This window comes from Branchiostoma belcheri, unplaced genomic scaffold (genome assembly GCF_001625305.1).
Source record: "Branchiostoma belcheri isolate BF01 breed outbred unplaced genomic scaffold, Haploidv18h27 scaffold30, whole genome shotgun sequence".
Taxonomy (NCBI): domain Eukaryota; kingdom Metazoa; phylum Chordata; class Leptocardii; order Amphioxiformes; family Branchiostomatidae; genus Branchiostoma; species Branchiostoma belcheri.
In genome coordinates this window covers 300,443-315,983 of record NW_017803910.1, presented here as the reverse complement: position 1 = coordinate 315,983, position 15,541 = coordinate 300,443, and the positions used below count along the sequence as shown (strand labels likewise).

The 15,541-nt window shown below is 41.8% G+C and overlaps 1 protein-coding gene across 1 annotated transcript in view; it reads left to right on the top strand.

Annotated features, from left to right (window-relative positions):
• The window catches only part of LOC109474094 (organic cation transporter protein-like), a 33,123-nt gene that overhangs the window by 2,878 nt on the left and 14,704 nt on the right, over nucleotides 1–15,541 (top strand). The window contains exons 8-16 of the mRNA XM_019774306.1: nucleotides 1,185–1,456; nucleotides 2,964–3,111; nucleotides 3,261–3,364; nucleotides 3,587–3,741; nucleotides 4,174–4,342; nucleotides 4,717–4,852; nucleotides 5,067–5,146; nucleotides 5,388–5,531; nucleotides 5,686–5,771. Coding sequence (XP_019629865.1) covers nucleotides 1,185–1,456; nucleotides 2,964–3,111; nucleotides 3,261–3,364; nucleotides 3,587–3,741; nucleotides 4,174–4,342; nucleotides 4,717–4,852; nucleotides 5,067–5,146; nucleotides 5,388–5,531; nucleotides 5,686–5,771 — 1,294 coding nt within the window. The remainder of the gene's footprint in view (nucleotides 1–1,184; nucleotides 1,457–2,963; nucleotides 3,112–3,260; nucleotides 3,365–3,586; nucleotides 3,742–4,173; nucleotides 4,343–4,716; nucleotides 4,853–5,066; nucleotides 5,147–5,387; nucleotides 5,532–5,685; nucleotides 5,772–15,541) is intronic.

Here is a 15,541-nt window from a genome sequence, read left to right as displayed (position 1 = left end):
CGGTACGTTCGGCCATGTCATCCTTGAAGTAGATATGCCTAAATGGATGGATTTTTAATGCATAATTTCAAAATACCGATATTTAACTCTGTGTGCCCATTGATCCCTCTGCAGAGCAATAATTGTATCAATTATGGCAGTGGTCAAATAAAATTCAAAGTATTATCTATCTAAGTGTTTTCAATGATTCAGCTAACCTGGTGACTTTATGAACCAGGTTTTTCGGCTGGTTAGATTTTAGGATTTCAAATGGGCAACAGCCTTTAGTTCATTACAGCAAGTAACTAGTATCTTGTACCTCTATGTTCTAACTTCAACTGCGAACCATGGACATGGAGTGTGATTTTTATTATCATGGTGCGTACGTAGCATGAGTCTCTTTTAAGAGTCACTAATGAGAGTGTTAGAGCTTTTTGTAGCATTGTCAAGTGTACATTTTTTTTCAGCGGTAAGACACAGCGTTTGAAGGAAAGCACCAAAGACCCCACAGACGAAGGCAGGGTAAACCCATCATTCTCCCATGATGCATCAGAAACCGGAAGTGTGGCGAAAGGAGGACTTCCGGAGTTCCATGGTCCATTGGAGACTCAACATATTACCTCAGTGTGACCAGCTTTCTCTAGTTCAGTATTCTCAGCGTTTGACTCCAACAGGAATTTGAAAACAAAATTATCAACTTTTATGTCTGTAATGTGTGATGAATCTACAGTGTAAACTTCAAACTTAATCATGAATAAACAAAAGCTCAAGCAAAAAAACACATGGGTGTCTCATGTGATTTAAGATTTCTGGTAGTAGAAAGAGATCTGAAGAATGATTTTTAAATATTTGTGTTGATTAAGGGTGTTTGGTCAACAGTATGAGCGATCTCTTATTTCCAAACCTTGCAAAGTGTTCTAATGACGTCTATGGTAGATTTGAGTTAGGTCAACTTAGGTCAGCTTGAACGTGCTGTCAAATACGACCTGTGTCCCCTATTGTAGGTCGTGGTAGAAAGTTGGACTTTCTACCATAGCTTGGCAGACTGTATGCTGAGTTCGTTAATGTTTGAAAACAACAGTCACCGGTACCGGCCCCCGTCCAGTATCGCAAAGTAAATCTTTCTGGAGATAACGCAGCAGACAAAGGAAGCAGGGTTCTCAGCGAAACATAATCATCACTAAACCGCGTCCCTGCCCGCTAAGATGGTGAATTTCGACGCTTCGCTGAAATACATCGGTTCGTACGGTAAATATCAGAAGATCACGTATTACGTTGTTTTGGCGCTATGCTTGACTTGCCCATTCCATCAGTTGGGCAGCTCGTTTCTTGACGCCGAGGTGGACTACCACTGCGCCGTGCCCGAGTCACGAGCGGCCGAACGGCTTCCGAACGAGACCGAGTGTGTGTGGAACTACTCCATACCCTGGGAACGGTCTACGGAAGGTGGCACATGGAGATACACCCAATGTTCAAGGTAGGGATGATAAGAAGATAATATTCAGAAATTTTACTGCCGCTTTCAAAAGAAAGATATTCCTTTTAGTGTTATTTTTTACGAAACAGAAATACAGCCTGATACAATTTACTTATACTATACACATGTATACAGTCATCAAAGACGTACTATATAGCTACGTTCTTGACATGCGTAGTGCTAGAGTCATGTGATTGCAGTCGCCATATTGAATACAATGCGGGTAGAACTTGGTCAAGAAGTGGGTGGAGTCAAGGTTACGTGTTGTCATCATATATTGCTGTGTAGGCAAAACCTATCAACTCAGAAGTTTCCAGTCATGATGAAGAAGGCTGGAGGTTGATAAGCCGTTTAACCTTGACAAAGATATCTTAAAATATGCATAGTTGTACGCACGTTTAGATGTTAACTTTGACAATGTCTTAGGTTGAACCAAGTCGCAAGAGGACTTGAGTTAGGGCCTGGTCACAAATACGTCGTACGATTGCAAAGCTGGGGGATTCTTGGAATAGTGGCGTCCGTGTCCTGTGTGATTTAGCTGCTTTGCCACGGAAAAGGCTGTCTTTAAGCTAGAACTTTGTCGACGGTTGCTTGAAAATTCTACGGCAACACGATGACCTACGATGAATGTGATCTGGCCGTTACAGTCTCACTGAGTCAATACCATTATTCTAACACCTGATTAGATAAGGGGTATGTTACTCAGTAGTGTCTTTCTGTGTCATTACTATTTACTTCGTCAGTAGAAGCTAAAAAAACTTTAAAAGTTTCGTATACACAGTTCATTCGTAAGACCACACCCAGCTTTCAAAGGCCACAGTCTTAGTCTACCACGAAAAAACATAGAAAATACACATAACACATTCACAAGGTGTTGTTACCCCTTCTGGTGGTGCCTTTGTGATGTCTGTTATGCAACATGAGTTAATCATTGAAGCGTCTATTCAGCGCCCTGTCCTTGTAACTAAGTAGGCAACACACTCTCTGCACTGAGTCAATAACTATTGAAGGTCTTTTAGATCAACACGATTAAAGGTCAATTTGTTGACCTACGTTAACAACAAAGGGACATTGTTTTGATTGAATTATAAGTAACGTACTGTTCTATATAGTTTACAACCGTCGTTATATGTACATGTACCCTGAATGAAGTCTTCGAAGTTCTATATTCACAACCAAAGGGGTTTGTTTACAAGTTTTGGTGACCTTAACCTTTCTCAGGGCAATATTATTGCAGCTAGGTGCCGCTGTTGTAGTGTTCGGATGCAGCCCCAAACGTATTGTCACACCTATGTACATAGATATTGTCAAACAGAAATGATAAGGAAGTGATAAAAATATTGTCGTTATTGTGTCAAACGGTCTTTGAAAATAGAGGTCGTTTGAAAAAGAATCCAACAAGGTAACTATTGTATGCTCCATACTTAGTTAATGTAGTCTTTAACGTATCGTGTAACAAAAATAAAGCAGAAAAAAGATAAATGTTACTGTACCATTTCTTTTACAGGTACACTGTGACGGCATATGAGTTGGGCAACTTGAGCTGCCCCTATGACGCCCTCAACATCACCAGAAATGACACAAGACCGACAAAAGGATGTGATGGGGGATACTGGTATGATACTAGCCAGTATAAAAGTAGCATCTTCATGGAGGCAAGTCACCAAAACATCTCTGTTATTTATCACGTGTCATCATCAAGTTAATACTTTTAGAATTAGAAACGTCATTATTCTTGTCATTATAGTGAAAAACTGACCACACAATATGCAAACAGATCTATTTCTTTATGTTTTGTCTACAGTTCAATCTTGTGTGCGAGAAAAGTACCCTGAACAGCCTGTCACAGTCCATTTACATGGCAGGGGTCCTGGTTGGAGCCATCGGGTTTGGACAACTTTCGGACCTGTGAGTTCTGCGTCTTGATAGTGATTGCTTAAACGTTTGGAAAGATGGAAGGTTCTATCAAATTTAGTTCAACCTTGTCAAGTACATGTAAAAAGCGAACTTTTCTTATGTTCAATTACTACACTATGTTTTAATGTTTCATAAAATGCATTAAGAAACATATTGGCACTAACACTTTTTATTATTATAGATTCATTGTGACATTTAATGTTTCCATTGTAGAATCGGAAGAAAGAAGACACTTTTCATCAGTCTGTTGCTGATGTTGGTGTTTGGGGTCGTGGTAGCCTTCTCTCCAGAATACATCACTTTCGTCATCATGCGATTTATTGTCGGTGCTTCAGTGTCAGGGGTCTTTCTGTCGGCTTTCGTCATAGGTGAGTGCTGCAAAAAGTAATGCTTAGTCCATTTCATTAAAACAAGGCTAGCGACGACATCTTAACAACAGAACCAAGATATCGCAATGTATCTTTACTTCCCTAACGGAAGTATTGTTTTGGGCGGCGCTGATTTGCAAGAGGGTTACATGTATACGTTTTTGTCCGCAACAACAATGATTGGAAGTGGGTGGGTGGAGATTGGGGTTTAGTTGATGGACAGGGTTGTGACCCGGCACACCCTCGTGTTAGAATGTGGTATGAGGTCTCCAGTAATGTGTACTGTATGATCAGGGTATGAAACTTAGACCATTATGTTATACTAAGGTACGTTATAGAACCGTATGCTTTTGAGTAATAATCCATTTTTTGCAATACATATACGAAACCTCCAAACACTTCCTGGAAGTCTGATCTCCGATTTCTTGTTAGGTACGGAGTTAACCGGACGAGAAGACAGAACATGGACGGGAACACTGCCACATATCTCCTTCGCCATCGGCTACATGCTGTACGCTCTGATGGCGTGGGGCATCCGGGACTGGCGTCAGCTCCAACTCGCCATGGCTCTTCCTAACATCATACTGCTCTTCGCATGGCCGTACGTTGTCACGATCACTTTTGCAATGTTCAAGAGTTTTTAAACATTATTATGCTACGCTTAGGTTTCCCATTTTATGCTAATATAGATAGTATGTGATACCTAAATTTAGAACTATTTCAGTAGATATTGAAATGGGTTTGGAAACAGAATAAGGAACAAATATCTGTTTGCCTCAGAAGCTAGCAAGCATCTTCCTTACTAATTTTTTAACGAAAGCTTTGACAGACTGTTGCATCATATTGCCAGTGAGGTTTTAGGACAAATTGTCGGGTTTAGGAGGTGTTGATTAATTAAACTTGATAAATCTAATATTCTATACTATGCTTGCTTTGAGATCAAATTATCATTATTGTATTTGTAAACTTCAATAGTTTTGTGATTGAGTCTCCAAGATGGCTGCTGTCACGTGGTCGTGATGAGGAGGCCAAACAGATTCTACTCAAGGCGGCAAAGGTCAACAAGGTCACCATACCTGATGAAGTCCTGGAGGAGAAAGCACACAAGAAGGTACACATACATGCTCTTGTGTACACTCTTCATACAAAAATATGCTGATCTTAATCAAAACAAACATCATTTGTTGGTACACGAAATGTGATACCCTTAAACGTTTCAATTATTTCAAAGATTACAAGGTCTACACTAATAGTCCCACGGAAAAAAATAGCAGCACTAAAAAGCTGACATCCAGGCTAAGGAAATGTAACTTTTCCCCCAACAGGACGTCAAGCAATACACTGCCATTGACCTAATCCGCACCCCTCATCTGCGACTCATGAACATCATCTGTTGCTACAACTGGTAAGTGTTGCTACAACTGGTAAGTGTTGCTACAACTGGTAAGTTGCTTGACTTGGTAAGATTAGCTTTCTTGAGTAAACTTACGTCTTAGGAAAACTTTAATAAATTGCCTCCTTGACCAGCATACATCATTGAATATCGCTTACAGTATGCCAGGCCCTACTTGTGTTGAGATGATGCATGTTTATAAGTATTTGATCTGACTCCAGCTCATTCAAACTCAATGATGCACTGTTTGCAGGATGGTAGTTTCCATGGTGTACTATGGCCTGTCCCTGAACACCGGCTCCCTTGCCGGTAACATCTACCTGAACTTCTTCATCAGTGGAGCTGTGGAGATCCCCGCCTACTACCTGTCATGGTGGCTCCTGGATATCATAGGGAGGTGCGCATGTGTTGATATATCTCTTCCCATCATGCCTTGCAGTGTTTTATGGAAATTAGCCTATGATAAAAAAAACTATTCTGATGCTTATCCATATTCTACATCCTGTATGATCTTCATAAAAAATGACCTAGAAAAATTTATTCCTTTTCAGAATTAAATGCCACACAGGTTTCATGATTCTGTCCGGAGTAGCCTGCATTGTGGCACCGTATCTGGCGCCCCCTTACGTCGCTGACCGTAAGTACAGTTCATGTGCAACAAGTTCGATTAATTTACAACTAATCTAAGCTTACAGTTCATTTCTTTAACAAGAAACTTGTTATGTAGAAGTACTTTGATTTAACAACTGTTATAGATTCTTTTGCCATTTCTATTCGCTGGTAACCTCGCTAACATATCTCTCGACCAGATAAGTAGTGCTTCGTTGCTAGATATATAACGAGCCTGATTGCTACAACTGCCTCAAGAAGGAAGAAGAAGTTGAACCTGTAACTAGTAGTTCATATAAATGTGTATAGTTTTAGCAAGATACTACTGTAACTTTAACTTCTGCTTTACTTATAACTTGTAAGAGTATAAAGGTACAATAAAGGTCTTTCATTAATTGATTTCCATACAGACCTGGCTCCCCTGTCTGTCACCCTGGCGATGATAGGGAAAGCAGCGATCAGCGCGGGGTTTAACATCGTCTTCCTGCTGTCTGCAGAACTCAACCCGACAGCTATCAGGTGAATAGCGCCATCTAGCGGTTTTATGCTTTCAATTTCAATAGAATGAAAGAAGTTGTTAACTCTGTGTCAGTGTTTTGTGTATATATATGGAAAACGTGAATGATCAGTTTTACGAATGATTCAAATTCCATAGACTTACTTCTCTTACTTAATTTGAGTAGATTGATCTCAATAGCCACTACAGGTACACTTGAATAAAGACTAAATTCTTCAAAACATCTGAATAATCTTGATTGCATTTCCCTTCCCAGATGAGCTAAATGCATATGTGACCATATGTGGTCAACAGGGTGTGATACACCGAGTATAGAACACAGAAATGCTAAATTCTAACACTAAGTACTGAAAGACAATCGTGTATCATGTAAATATCCTCAGGAATGTTGGAGTGGGGGCCGGGTCCATGTTTGCTCGACTCGGAGGCGTCATCTCGCCGTTCGTTGTTCTCACCAACAAACTCTGGCTGCCCCTGCCTTTCCTCATCTTCGGCGGCCTGTCTATTATCGGGGGCGTGAGCGTGGTCATCCTGCCTGAAACACTGGGGGCTGAACTACCTGAGACACTTGAAGAGGGGGAGAACTTTGGAAAGTAAGGATTAGGTTTCAATATTCTTGAAGTGCACGTGGGAGGGGGGGCATGGCATCTTTTGTGCAACAAGTATAAACCTTTTTCACTTAATACTTTAAAGTGTGTCAGTGGCATGACATATGATAGGAGAGTACAAAATACAGATACAAACAAAGGTATTTCAAGACAAGCACTGTAACACTTTGTTTTTCAGGAAAAAGAAGAAGAAAGTCTATCTATCAGACATCGAGAAGAATGGAAAAGACAATCAGGTATTTGCGGCTGGAGATATGACCGAGGGCAAGGTTGATCCTTACGGGACGACTAACGGTGAAACTACGCCTCTCTGAACACTAACAACCACCAAATACATGTACATATTACGCCTTTCATCGCATGAAATGGCTTGTTTCTTGACAATTGACCATTATGAAATATATTGATGTCAACATACACGTACCTTCACTCCTCATACACAGGTAACCTAGTAAATAAACGGAATGGTAATTCGTTTGTTTATTTATTTCAGGAACCTGCAATTAGTGACAATACACCACTACTCCTCCAGGAGTCCTCTTTCATACATTGTAGAATACAAAAATTATAACAACTATTTACATTCGCCATCTAATAACAATACTAATAATACAACAAACGTCATTAAGATAACTTCACATTTAACATCAATCAATAACCTTATTAAACAATATCACATTAAAAAAATGTTAGCCTGGATTATCATTCGCTATATATTCGAGTGGAATCGCTTATACGCATGTTGATTACTAGTACCACATGTAACATTTAGTCACAACATTATTTTTTACTATATATAGGTCAAGCTACATAGATGTAGATTATAGGATATCTGAAGAGTGCATACTTTCAGATTTTTTTACTACTGTATCAGTAACATAACATTTATAACATATTTTCACAAAAGTAGGGTGGAAAATCAAGAAATGTTACACATAGATAGAACCAGGAATCAAACTATATCCATGGGATTGGATGGAAGTAATAGAAAGTTGATGTTGACGTGGTTGGAGTTATAGATGAATATATATATCCCTCTGATGATACTGAGTTGCGTTACTTGTTAACAGTGTGCCATTCTTTGATTTCTTGTCGTTTTGTCGTTTATATTTGTTAATGTATATTAAGATAACTAATTTTGACAGTATATCAGACATTCGGGAGTCTGCCATCATACAGAGACCGAATGCTACAACAGAGACTGAGGCTGTCGCTTGTGGAAACCCGCTGGTAATGACTGAAGATGGTCATTTTATGCTTACAGTCGTTAGTCACCAGTAGCTGACCCTGAACCCCTAGGGCCACGGCCGCCGGCCACTCAATACTCGCGACGTGCTTGAGGAACTTGCCGTTACTGTCGAACAGCTCCACTCGGTCGTTTCCGTAGTCGGCCACGATGATGTTGCCTGACTCGTCTGCGCAGACCCCACGGGGGTAGCTCAGGCGGCCATCTTCCGAACCCTTTCCGCCAAACCTGGAGAAATGATTTGATGACGCTTTACTGATGCAAGGTGTTCTATGTCTTTACAAGAAATTTAGATTCAATGTAGGGACAACAAGTGGAATCAAATTTATACAATACATGTAGATTAAATGACTAGTATGTGAATGCCTTGTGTAGATTGTATGTCTCTGATCATCAAGCAATCAACTGAAATCAATTGAAGAAAACATAGATAAATTGGGTGAAGTATTCTACCTACTGATAACAATAGTGCAAACTTAATGACAAAACAGTCGATCCATGCTCACCTAAACATAAAACGCCCACTTTCGTCAAAGACCTTGACGCAGTGGTTCCGACAATCAGACACGATGACGTCACCGAGAAGATTGACGGCTACGTAAGACGGCGTGTCGAACTGGTAGTCGTCCCTACCCATAGTGCCTAGCGTGGCCAGCGGCGATCCGTCTGTGCGGAGGATGATGACACAGTGTTGTCGGACGTCTGTGATCATCACACGGTCGTTTTTGACGTCGTACGCGATGCCCCACGGCTCTCCGTTCGTCTTGACCGTCTTGATGTGGCATCCTCTTGTATCATACACTGTAACGTCACCGGAGGAGTTCGTCACCCAAAGCTGGTTCTCTGAATCTGCGGCTATTCCGTTTGGAATGCTGCTTCTCCGATCTCCGACTGTTCTTGTGGAAAACTCCGATACAAAGTCCCCCTCCATGTTAAAGACTTGGATCCTCTTGTTTCCCCTGTCCACTACGTAGCCGAGACCTTCAGAAATGATCGCGCTGGCAGGTCCGGCAAAGCGACCGGGCTCGAACCCTGGACCGCCGACTTCGGTGTTTTGATGGGAACGATTTTGTCGTCGGGACAGGCGAGGGCTTCTGTTCAAGCGTGGGGAGGGGGGCGTGTGCCACGGGCTCCTACTGACACCCGGTGACGGAGGTGCGTACGCCGGACCAGCGAGCGGCATGATGACTTCCCCGATGTTTTCACCCCCGTTCTCTTCTGCATGGGTCGGGATAAAATAGAACAAACAAAGTTCTGGTACCTCGAACCTTCTCGTCTTGGAGACGACCTCAGAGAGCCTGTCCTCCTCTTCACAGAGAATGTCATAGTCATCTTCAGTTACAACATTTCCGGCGCGCTCGCATGCGGCGGCCAGCTCGCCCAGGTGCTGAAGGAGACTTCCTCTTGTCGTCTGCAGCTCCGCCATTCTCCGGCTCAGCTTCACTTCCAGTTCACCTTCTGCAGACGACAAGTTGGCGTCCCTCTCACCCACGGTTTCCCGCCCACTGTCGTGTATGTCAGTCTTGGCCTTCCTGTGGCTGTTGAGGAGTTCACCTTCTGCGTAGTTCACTCGGCGGAGGAGGTCGCACAGCGTTTCTGTCTGCTCTCGTCCATTGTGAAGCAGAGCGAAGATGTTCTTACGTCTCAGGGTTGTTGCTCCTCGCAGCCCTGCAAATGTAAAAAAAAGACGTTAGATTGAGGCCAATAAAGCTCAATCTTTACTTTTATATTTTTCCGTCATAAGAAACGTTTGCACGTGTACATGTATTGCACAGTTTATTCTGCAAACAAATATATGGACCAGAAGTAGAAGCTGAATAGAATGCATCATTAGCTTCAGGGTTCGCTCTTGATATTAAAAATGCCCCCTTGCTACATGGGCAGACAAATGAATAAATAAATAAATTAATGCATAAAAACATCATTGATAAAATTAAAAGCTTTACAATTAATTATACCATACAAGAGAATATTTTCTACGATTAAAGTGGTGTGGTGTAAAAACGTCGACATATGTGACAACGATAAAATAGTAGTTAGAACTACTGTACATAACTGTAATTAATGTTAAGTATAGGAAAACACCTTACCTGTGACAACATGGCCGTCATGTTCTTCATTCACACATTCCCCGCACACCATCACCTCACACCGGCCACAGAACAGGTTCAGCAGCTGGTCAGGGTGCACCAAACACCGATCCGCCGGGGCAGCCGGGTCGGGTCCACGCTGCACCACTGTCGCCTTGAAGGTTTCTGTGAGACTTGCTATGAAATGGTTGTCTTCGAGACCTGTCCCGAGGAATAAAAGAATCGTGTACTACTTTATGTATGCCTAGTATTTGATTCAAGTCAACATTTTATTTCAACAAAGATAGTAAAACAATATTTGTCTCATCGGCAAATGTGATAATTGAATTCAAAGCCTCCATTCAACAATGCAGGCAGACTTAAAAATGCCCAAATTACACAACTGTCAACAACAGATGCCTTAACTCTTCATTAGCCTTAAACGAAAAAAATGTATAAATTTTTCCACACTAATGATTTTATTTCAAGCAATATCCTCTACTTACGTATAAATAAACTTCGCTAAATCATAGCCGAAATATGCATGCCGTGACTACTGCTAGGTGCAAGACTGTGAAATATTTTGGACAGAATGTACGTCTGTTACCTGCGACGCCATTTTGTGGCAGTGTGACTTCACGTCTGCATGTCGGGCAGCTGAAGCTCTGACGCCTCCCGGCGTGCTTTAGGAGACATTTCTCACAGAAAGTGTGCACACAGGGGAGTATCTTCGGCTGGCGAAACGTCTCGAAGCAAATCCGACAGGAAAGAAACTCCTCTCGTACTTGTTGCCTGAAGCCAGTGTCAGCGGCCGCCATCTTGGTCTCGTGTGTGGTGTCCTTGACTATAGCGTAACGTGCATTCAATGCTATAATCCACCACCTGTATGACAATGATATGAGAACCTAATCTATAGCCTTAAAGTGTTCACTTCAAAGGCACTTCAGTCGCGTCTCTGATGCACTTACTCACTACCGATAGCACTCCTTGCCCACTGTACACGTATTAGAGTTGAACTCTTCTAACACACAATACCTTGTCGGGGTCTCTCTGGTTTTACGTGTAGCTTGAGAGTCCAAACACTAACTTGTAGATACAGAGAAGACTGTAAAGGAGCTACAACATATTCGTTACACAGCAAAATGGCTTCCATACAAGCTCGCTGACACAGAGCCACAACAAAATGAAGCAGCGTTAAGACAAAAACCGCCACTGGCGACAGTTAATAACATCTCAGTAGTCATATAAAGAAACACATATACACCTCGTCGGTGACGTATTTTGCACACGTTGCCCCTTCCTTTGTAAGCAATGACAACTCTCTGGTTGAACATTAAAAGGCGAAGATTTAGACAGGCTTTGTTTGATAAGTTGTAAGGCAAGTCCTCAGATTTAAACGGATGTTAAACATACCAGGGAAAGTCAAAAAGAAATGCCATGTTTTCATCGAAGCTTAAATTCTTCTATACAAGACGAGTTGAAAATTGGCACAAACGTGAAGACACATATCTTTCTAGACTAAAATATCAAATTTTCAGATATATATGGTTCACAGAAAGGACATTACGTGACTCCCCCTCGTGTTATCAGACTCTAGTCAAGGGTGAATTCGGAACAAAGAAGGAATGACCTTCGATGCGCCTGCATGGGTTAAGCAGTTACAATGAAGACCCGAGGCATAGCACACTAGTGTACTCTTCCGTGGGAATGTAGTACAAAAACTACCAATGACGGAAAATGTGTACCGATGGGCTATGTATATTGAAGTGAATGCTGCCTACTAATGGTCAAAAACTGTAATTATGAGTCTTAGCGCTATAGCATACAGTAGGCCCTTATTCCCACTTAATGAGCACTATTTGTCTTACAGTTTGAAATGTCAAAGGGCACTGCTGAGAGATAACAAGGTGTGAAATCAAAGGAGAGATAATTATAGTGTCTCCACAAGCGATCAAGTCACGCCCCGTTAACTGGGACTTTAAGTGACAGTAAAGTCTGTTAACATTATTTATGGCCAGAATTAGGAGATACAGAATTAGGTCAGGGCCTGGTGGTGTCTTGGCTGGCAGCCAGACCTTCGTAGGCTTCTCTGTATCTGTACTGGGAGTGCTGTATGCAGAAAAGTGTTTTATATACATAGATACTTCTGACAGACACTGTACACACGAGATGATCTTTTTATCAACGACCAAAATATGAGTTAAACTGCTATTGTTTATAATGATATCTATATTTACAATAGGGATCAAGACCCGATGTTTGAAATATTGATCATGATGTCTTTAATGATTGTTTTCCAATGGGTTTATCTTGTAGTAATGGAAAATCTATTGTATTCCCTGTCCATGAGGCCGAATAAAACTCTACTCTTTAAGAGAGACATCAATACTCTGCGACGGGCCCTCATGCTGTCACGTAGCCATATGAAGTTCATGGTCAGCATTCCAACATGGCGGACTTTGACCAAGTTCTGAAGAAGCACATCGGAGAGCTGGGGCCGTATCAGCTATGGTGGTGTTTCCTTGTGTATCTCCCAGCTATACCGTGCTGTATGCACATGTTCTCTATGGTGTTTATTGGGGCTACTCCGGTACATTACTGTGCAACGCCAGAACTGGATTTGATGGACCTGTTGTTGCAGCGAAACGCTAGCTGGGCTGAGAGGATGAATGCAACCATTCCCTGGGAGCTAACAGACGGTGTTTGGCACCACAGTAGTTGCACAAGGTTTGCCCATCTCTGTTCTAATTTGATGGGGGGGGGGGGGTATTTGAGAGTGCGCACTGCCAGCAACATTGTGGATTGTGCCAAAAAAGACGTGCGTAAATAAGATAAGAGGGTAAGATCAACATATATTACGCTAACCGTTATATATGTAACTTGATCTGCTATCAAACGCATGCTTGTCGTGCTCAGAAGCCATGTTTATTCCTTCCAAAATTGTATTCTTTGTAATCCCGGCCTTTTCCGATAGATGGCGATCACTGAGCAACCATTGAGAGGCCAATGGTTTTACAAATAAAATATGATGCAAGAAATTGTGACTTAAAAGAAAAATTAGAGTTTAAAAAAACGTAAAGAAAGATTTGTTTTTGATTTATGAAATTCGTTCAGAGGCTGTACATATCAAAGTCCAGAGATTTTATGGTTTTATTACGACACAATGTGACGACAATCTATAAATCATGCCGGAGAAAGGAACAATTACTGTTGATTTCATATATGCAAAACCTTGGCCCACTTGTAGTGCTGTAGACACAAGGCTTTGTTTGTGTTCTCTATGTTTAAAACACGCTTGATCAACGTGGCAAAGATACTATTTTTATCATTTCAAGAAATATTTCCACGTTTAATTTCGTCTTTCCAGATACAACCTGAGTGACGAGTACAGTAATTTGGCCCCGACCAACACCACAGCTGAAACATTCAACTTGGCGGCCAATCTCTCTATCACAGGATGCGATGCAGGATGGGAGTACGACCGGTCACAGTTCCACACCAGCGTCACAATGGAGGTTATGAATTCCCTGCTAAACCTAACAGAAAATAGTTTATAGAAAACTTGATTTTGTTCGTTCAATTTTACGATATCACTTTAATTGTATGATTGGAAAGCTTATTATCTACTCTTTGAAATGATACTTAAATAATCTTGAGTGGACCTGAAATTTTAGTGACGAATGTTCAAGGTCAAATTTATCTATTTGTTTTGCAGTTTGACCTAGTGTGCAACAGAAAATGGCTGAACAACTTGGCACAGTCCATTCTTATGGTAGGGGTGCTCTGTGGAGCAGTTCTTTTTGGCGATCTCTCAGACAGGTAAGCTAGTACGTTACAGGGTACAAAGTTAGCAAGTGACTTGCATGTAACTAATAGTTTTCAGCATTATAGCAACAGTGAATTGTTATCATCTCAATATTTACCTCCATGTACGGAGGTTTTGTTGACGATGTGTTTGTGTGTCCGAAGAGTTAGTTATTTGAATAGAGCTCTGACTGTTTGATAAATTGGCCAGATTTCATATTGTTTTTTCAGGTATGGAAGAAAGTTGACGTTCTTTATAGTGCTGAGTCTACAAGTTATATTCGGCGTGGCGAATGCCTTCACCCACAGCTACGCAGCCTTTGTCTGTCTGCGGTTCCTAGTGGGAGCCTGTGCCTACCCAGTCTTCATGATCGCCTTTGTTATTGGTAAGTTTTATAAACTCTTCATAACATCTGTGCGTTCTGCACATGTGCTGTTAGATTTATATGAGGCTACGACGAGAGTGTGTTTTAGGTGAAAGGAAAAAAATTCTTTTATCCATTTAACTCTTAGAGGATGCAAAGAGATGCAACGAATTGAAGAAATACTGAGTGTGACTATAGGACGTATTCGCCTTTGGCTGAAGTTGCATCTAGATGACATTGAAAGTTAAAAGATGAAACACTGACAAAATGTTGTTCTATTCCTCAGGACAGGAGATTGTCGGGCCGTCCAAGCGTGCCTTGGCCGGGAGCGTGATAGAACTTGCCTTTGCAGCTGCCATCATGGTGCTAGCCGGTCTCGCCTACGCCATTCGGGAGTGGACCTTCCTACAGCTGGCCATCACACTGCCCAGCGCGGTGTCCATCCTATCGTGGTGGTGAGCCTCATGGTGCATGACTTATCATTACCTTCGTGGAAGAGGTTCTCCTTCCACGGGGTACTGTTTTAAGTTGCGTTTGTGTGCTCGCACCTATAACTCACGATCCACTTGATGGATTTGTTGGAATTTTGGTATGAGAGGAGATATTGAGGTCCGGAAAAAATATGGGGATTTTGAACCATTTTAGTGTATCTTCGGATACCGCAGCATAATAGGTGGACATCACCAAAGGTCGAGTGGTATACATGGTTCAGAACACGTTGCCACCGCGCCGCGTGCCTGATTGCATACAAATGTGCCCCTGAAGGTCACTGACCTCTTATGGGTAACTCTTGTGTATAGGTGAGCCAATCTGTAATAAACGCTAAGCGTAATTTTGTAACCCTTTCCTTTGTATCGGTAACACCAGGTTGATCCCTGAGTCACCGCGGTGGCTGATCGCCAGAGGGAGGGTAGAGGAGGCGATGGAAGTCATTCATCTGATGGCCAAGAGAAACGGGAAGACCCTTCCCTCTGATCTAGACCTAGACGTTAAGACACGCGTACGGGTAATCACTGATACAAAATCTACTCGCTATAACAGCAATATCAACAGCAACAGATACACGTGCATGTCTGTGTCACAAATTGAAAAATGTTGTCACATTTACCGTGTCCCCCCGGCGTCATTGGTTTCATGTAAGAAAGATCATCCGGCAAATACAGTATATTTAGTAACTGTCTGGTGCTAC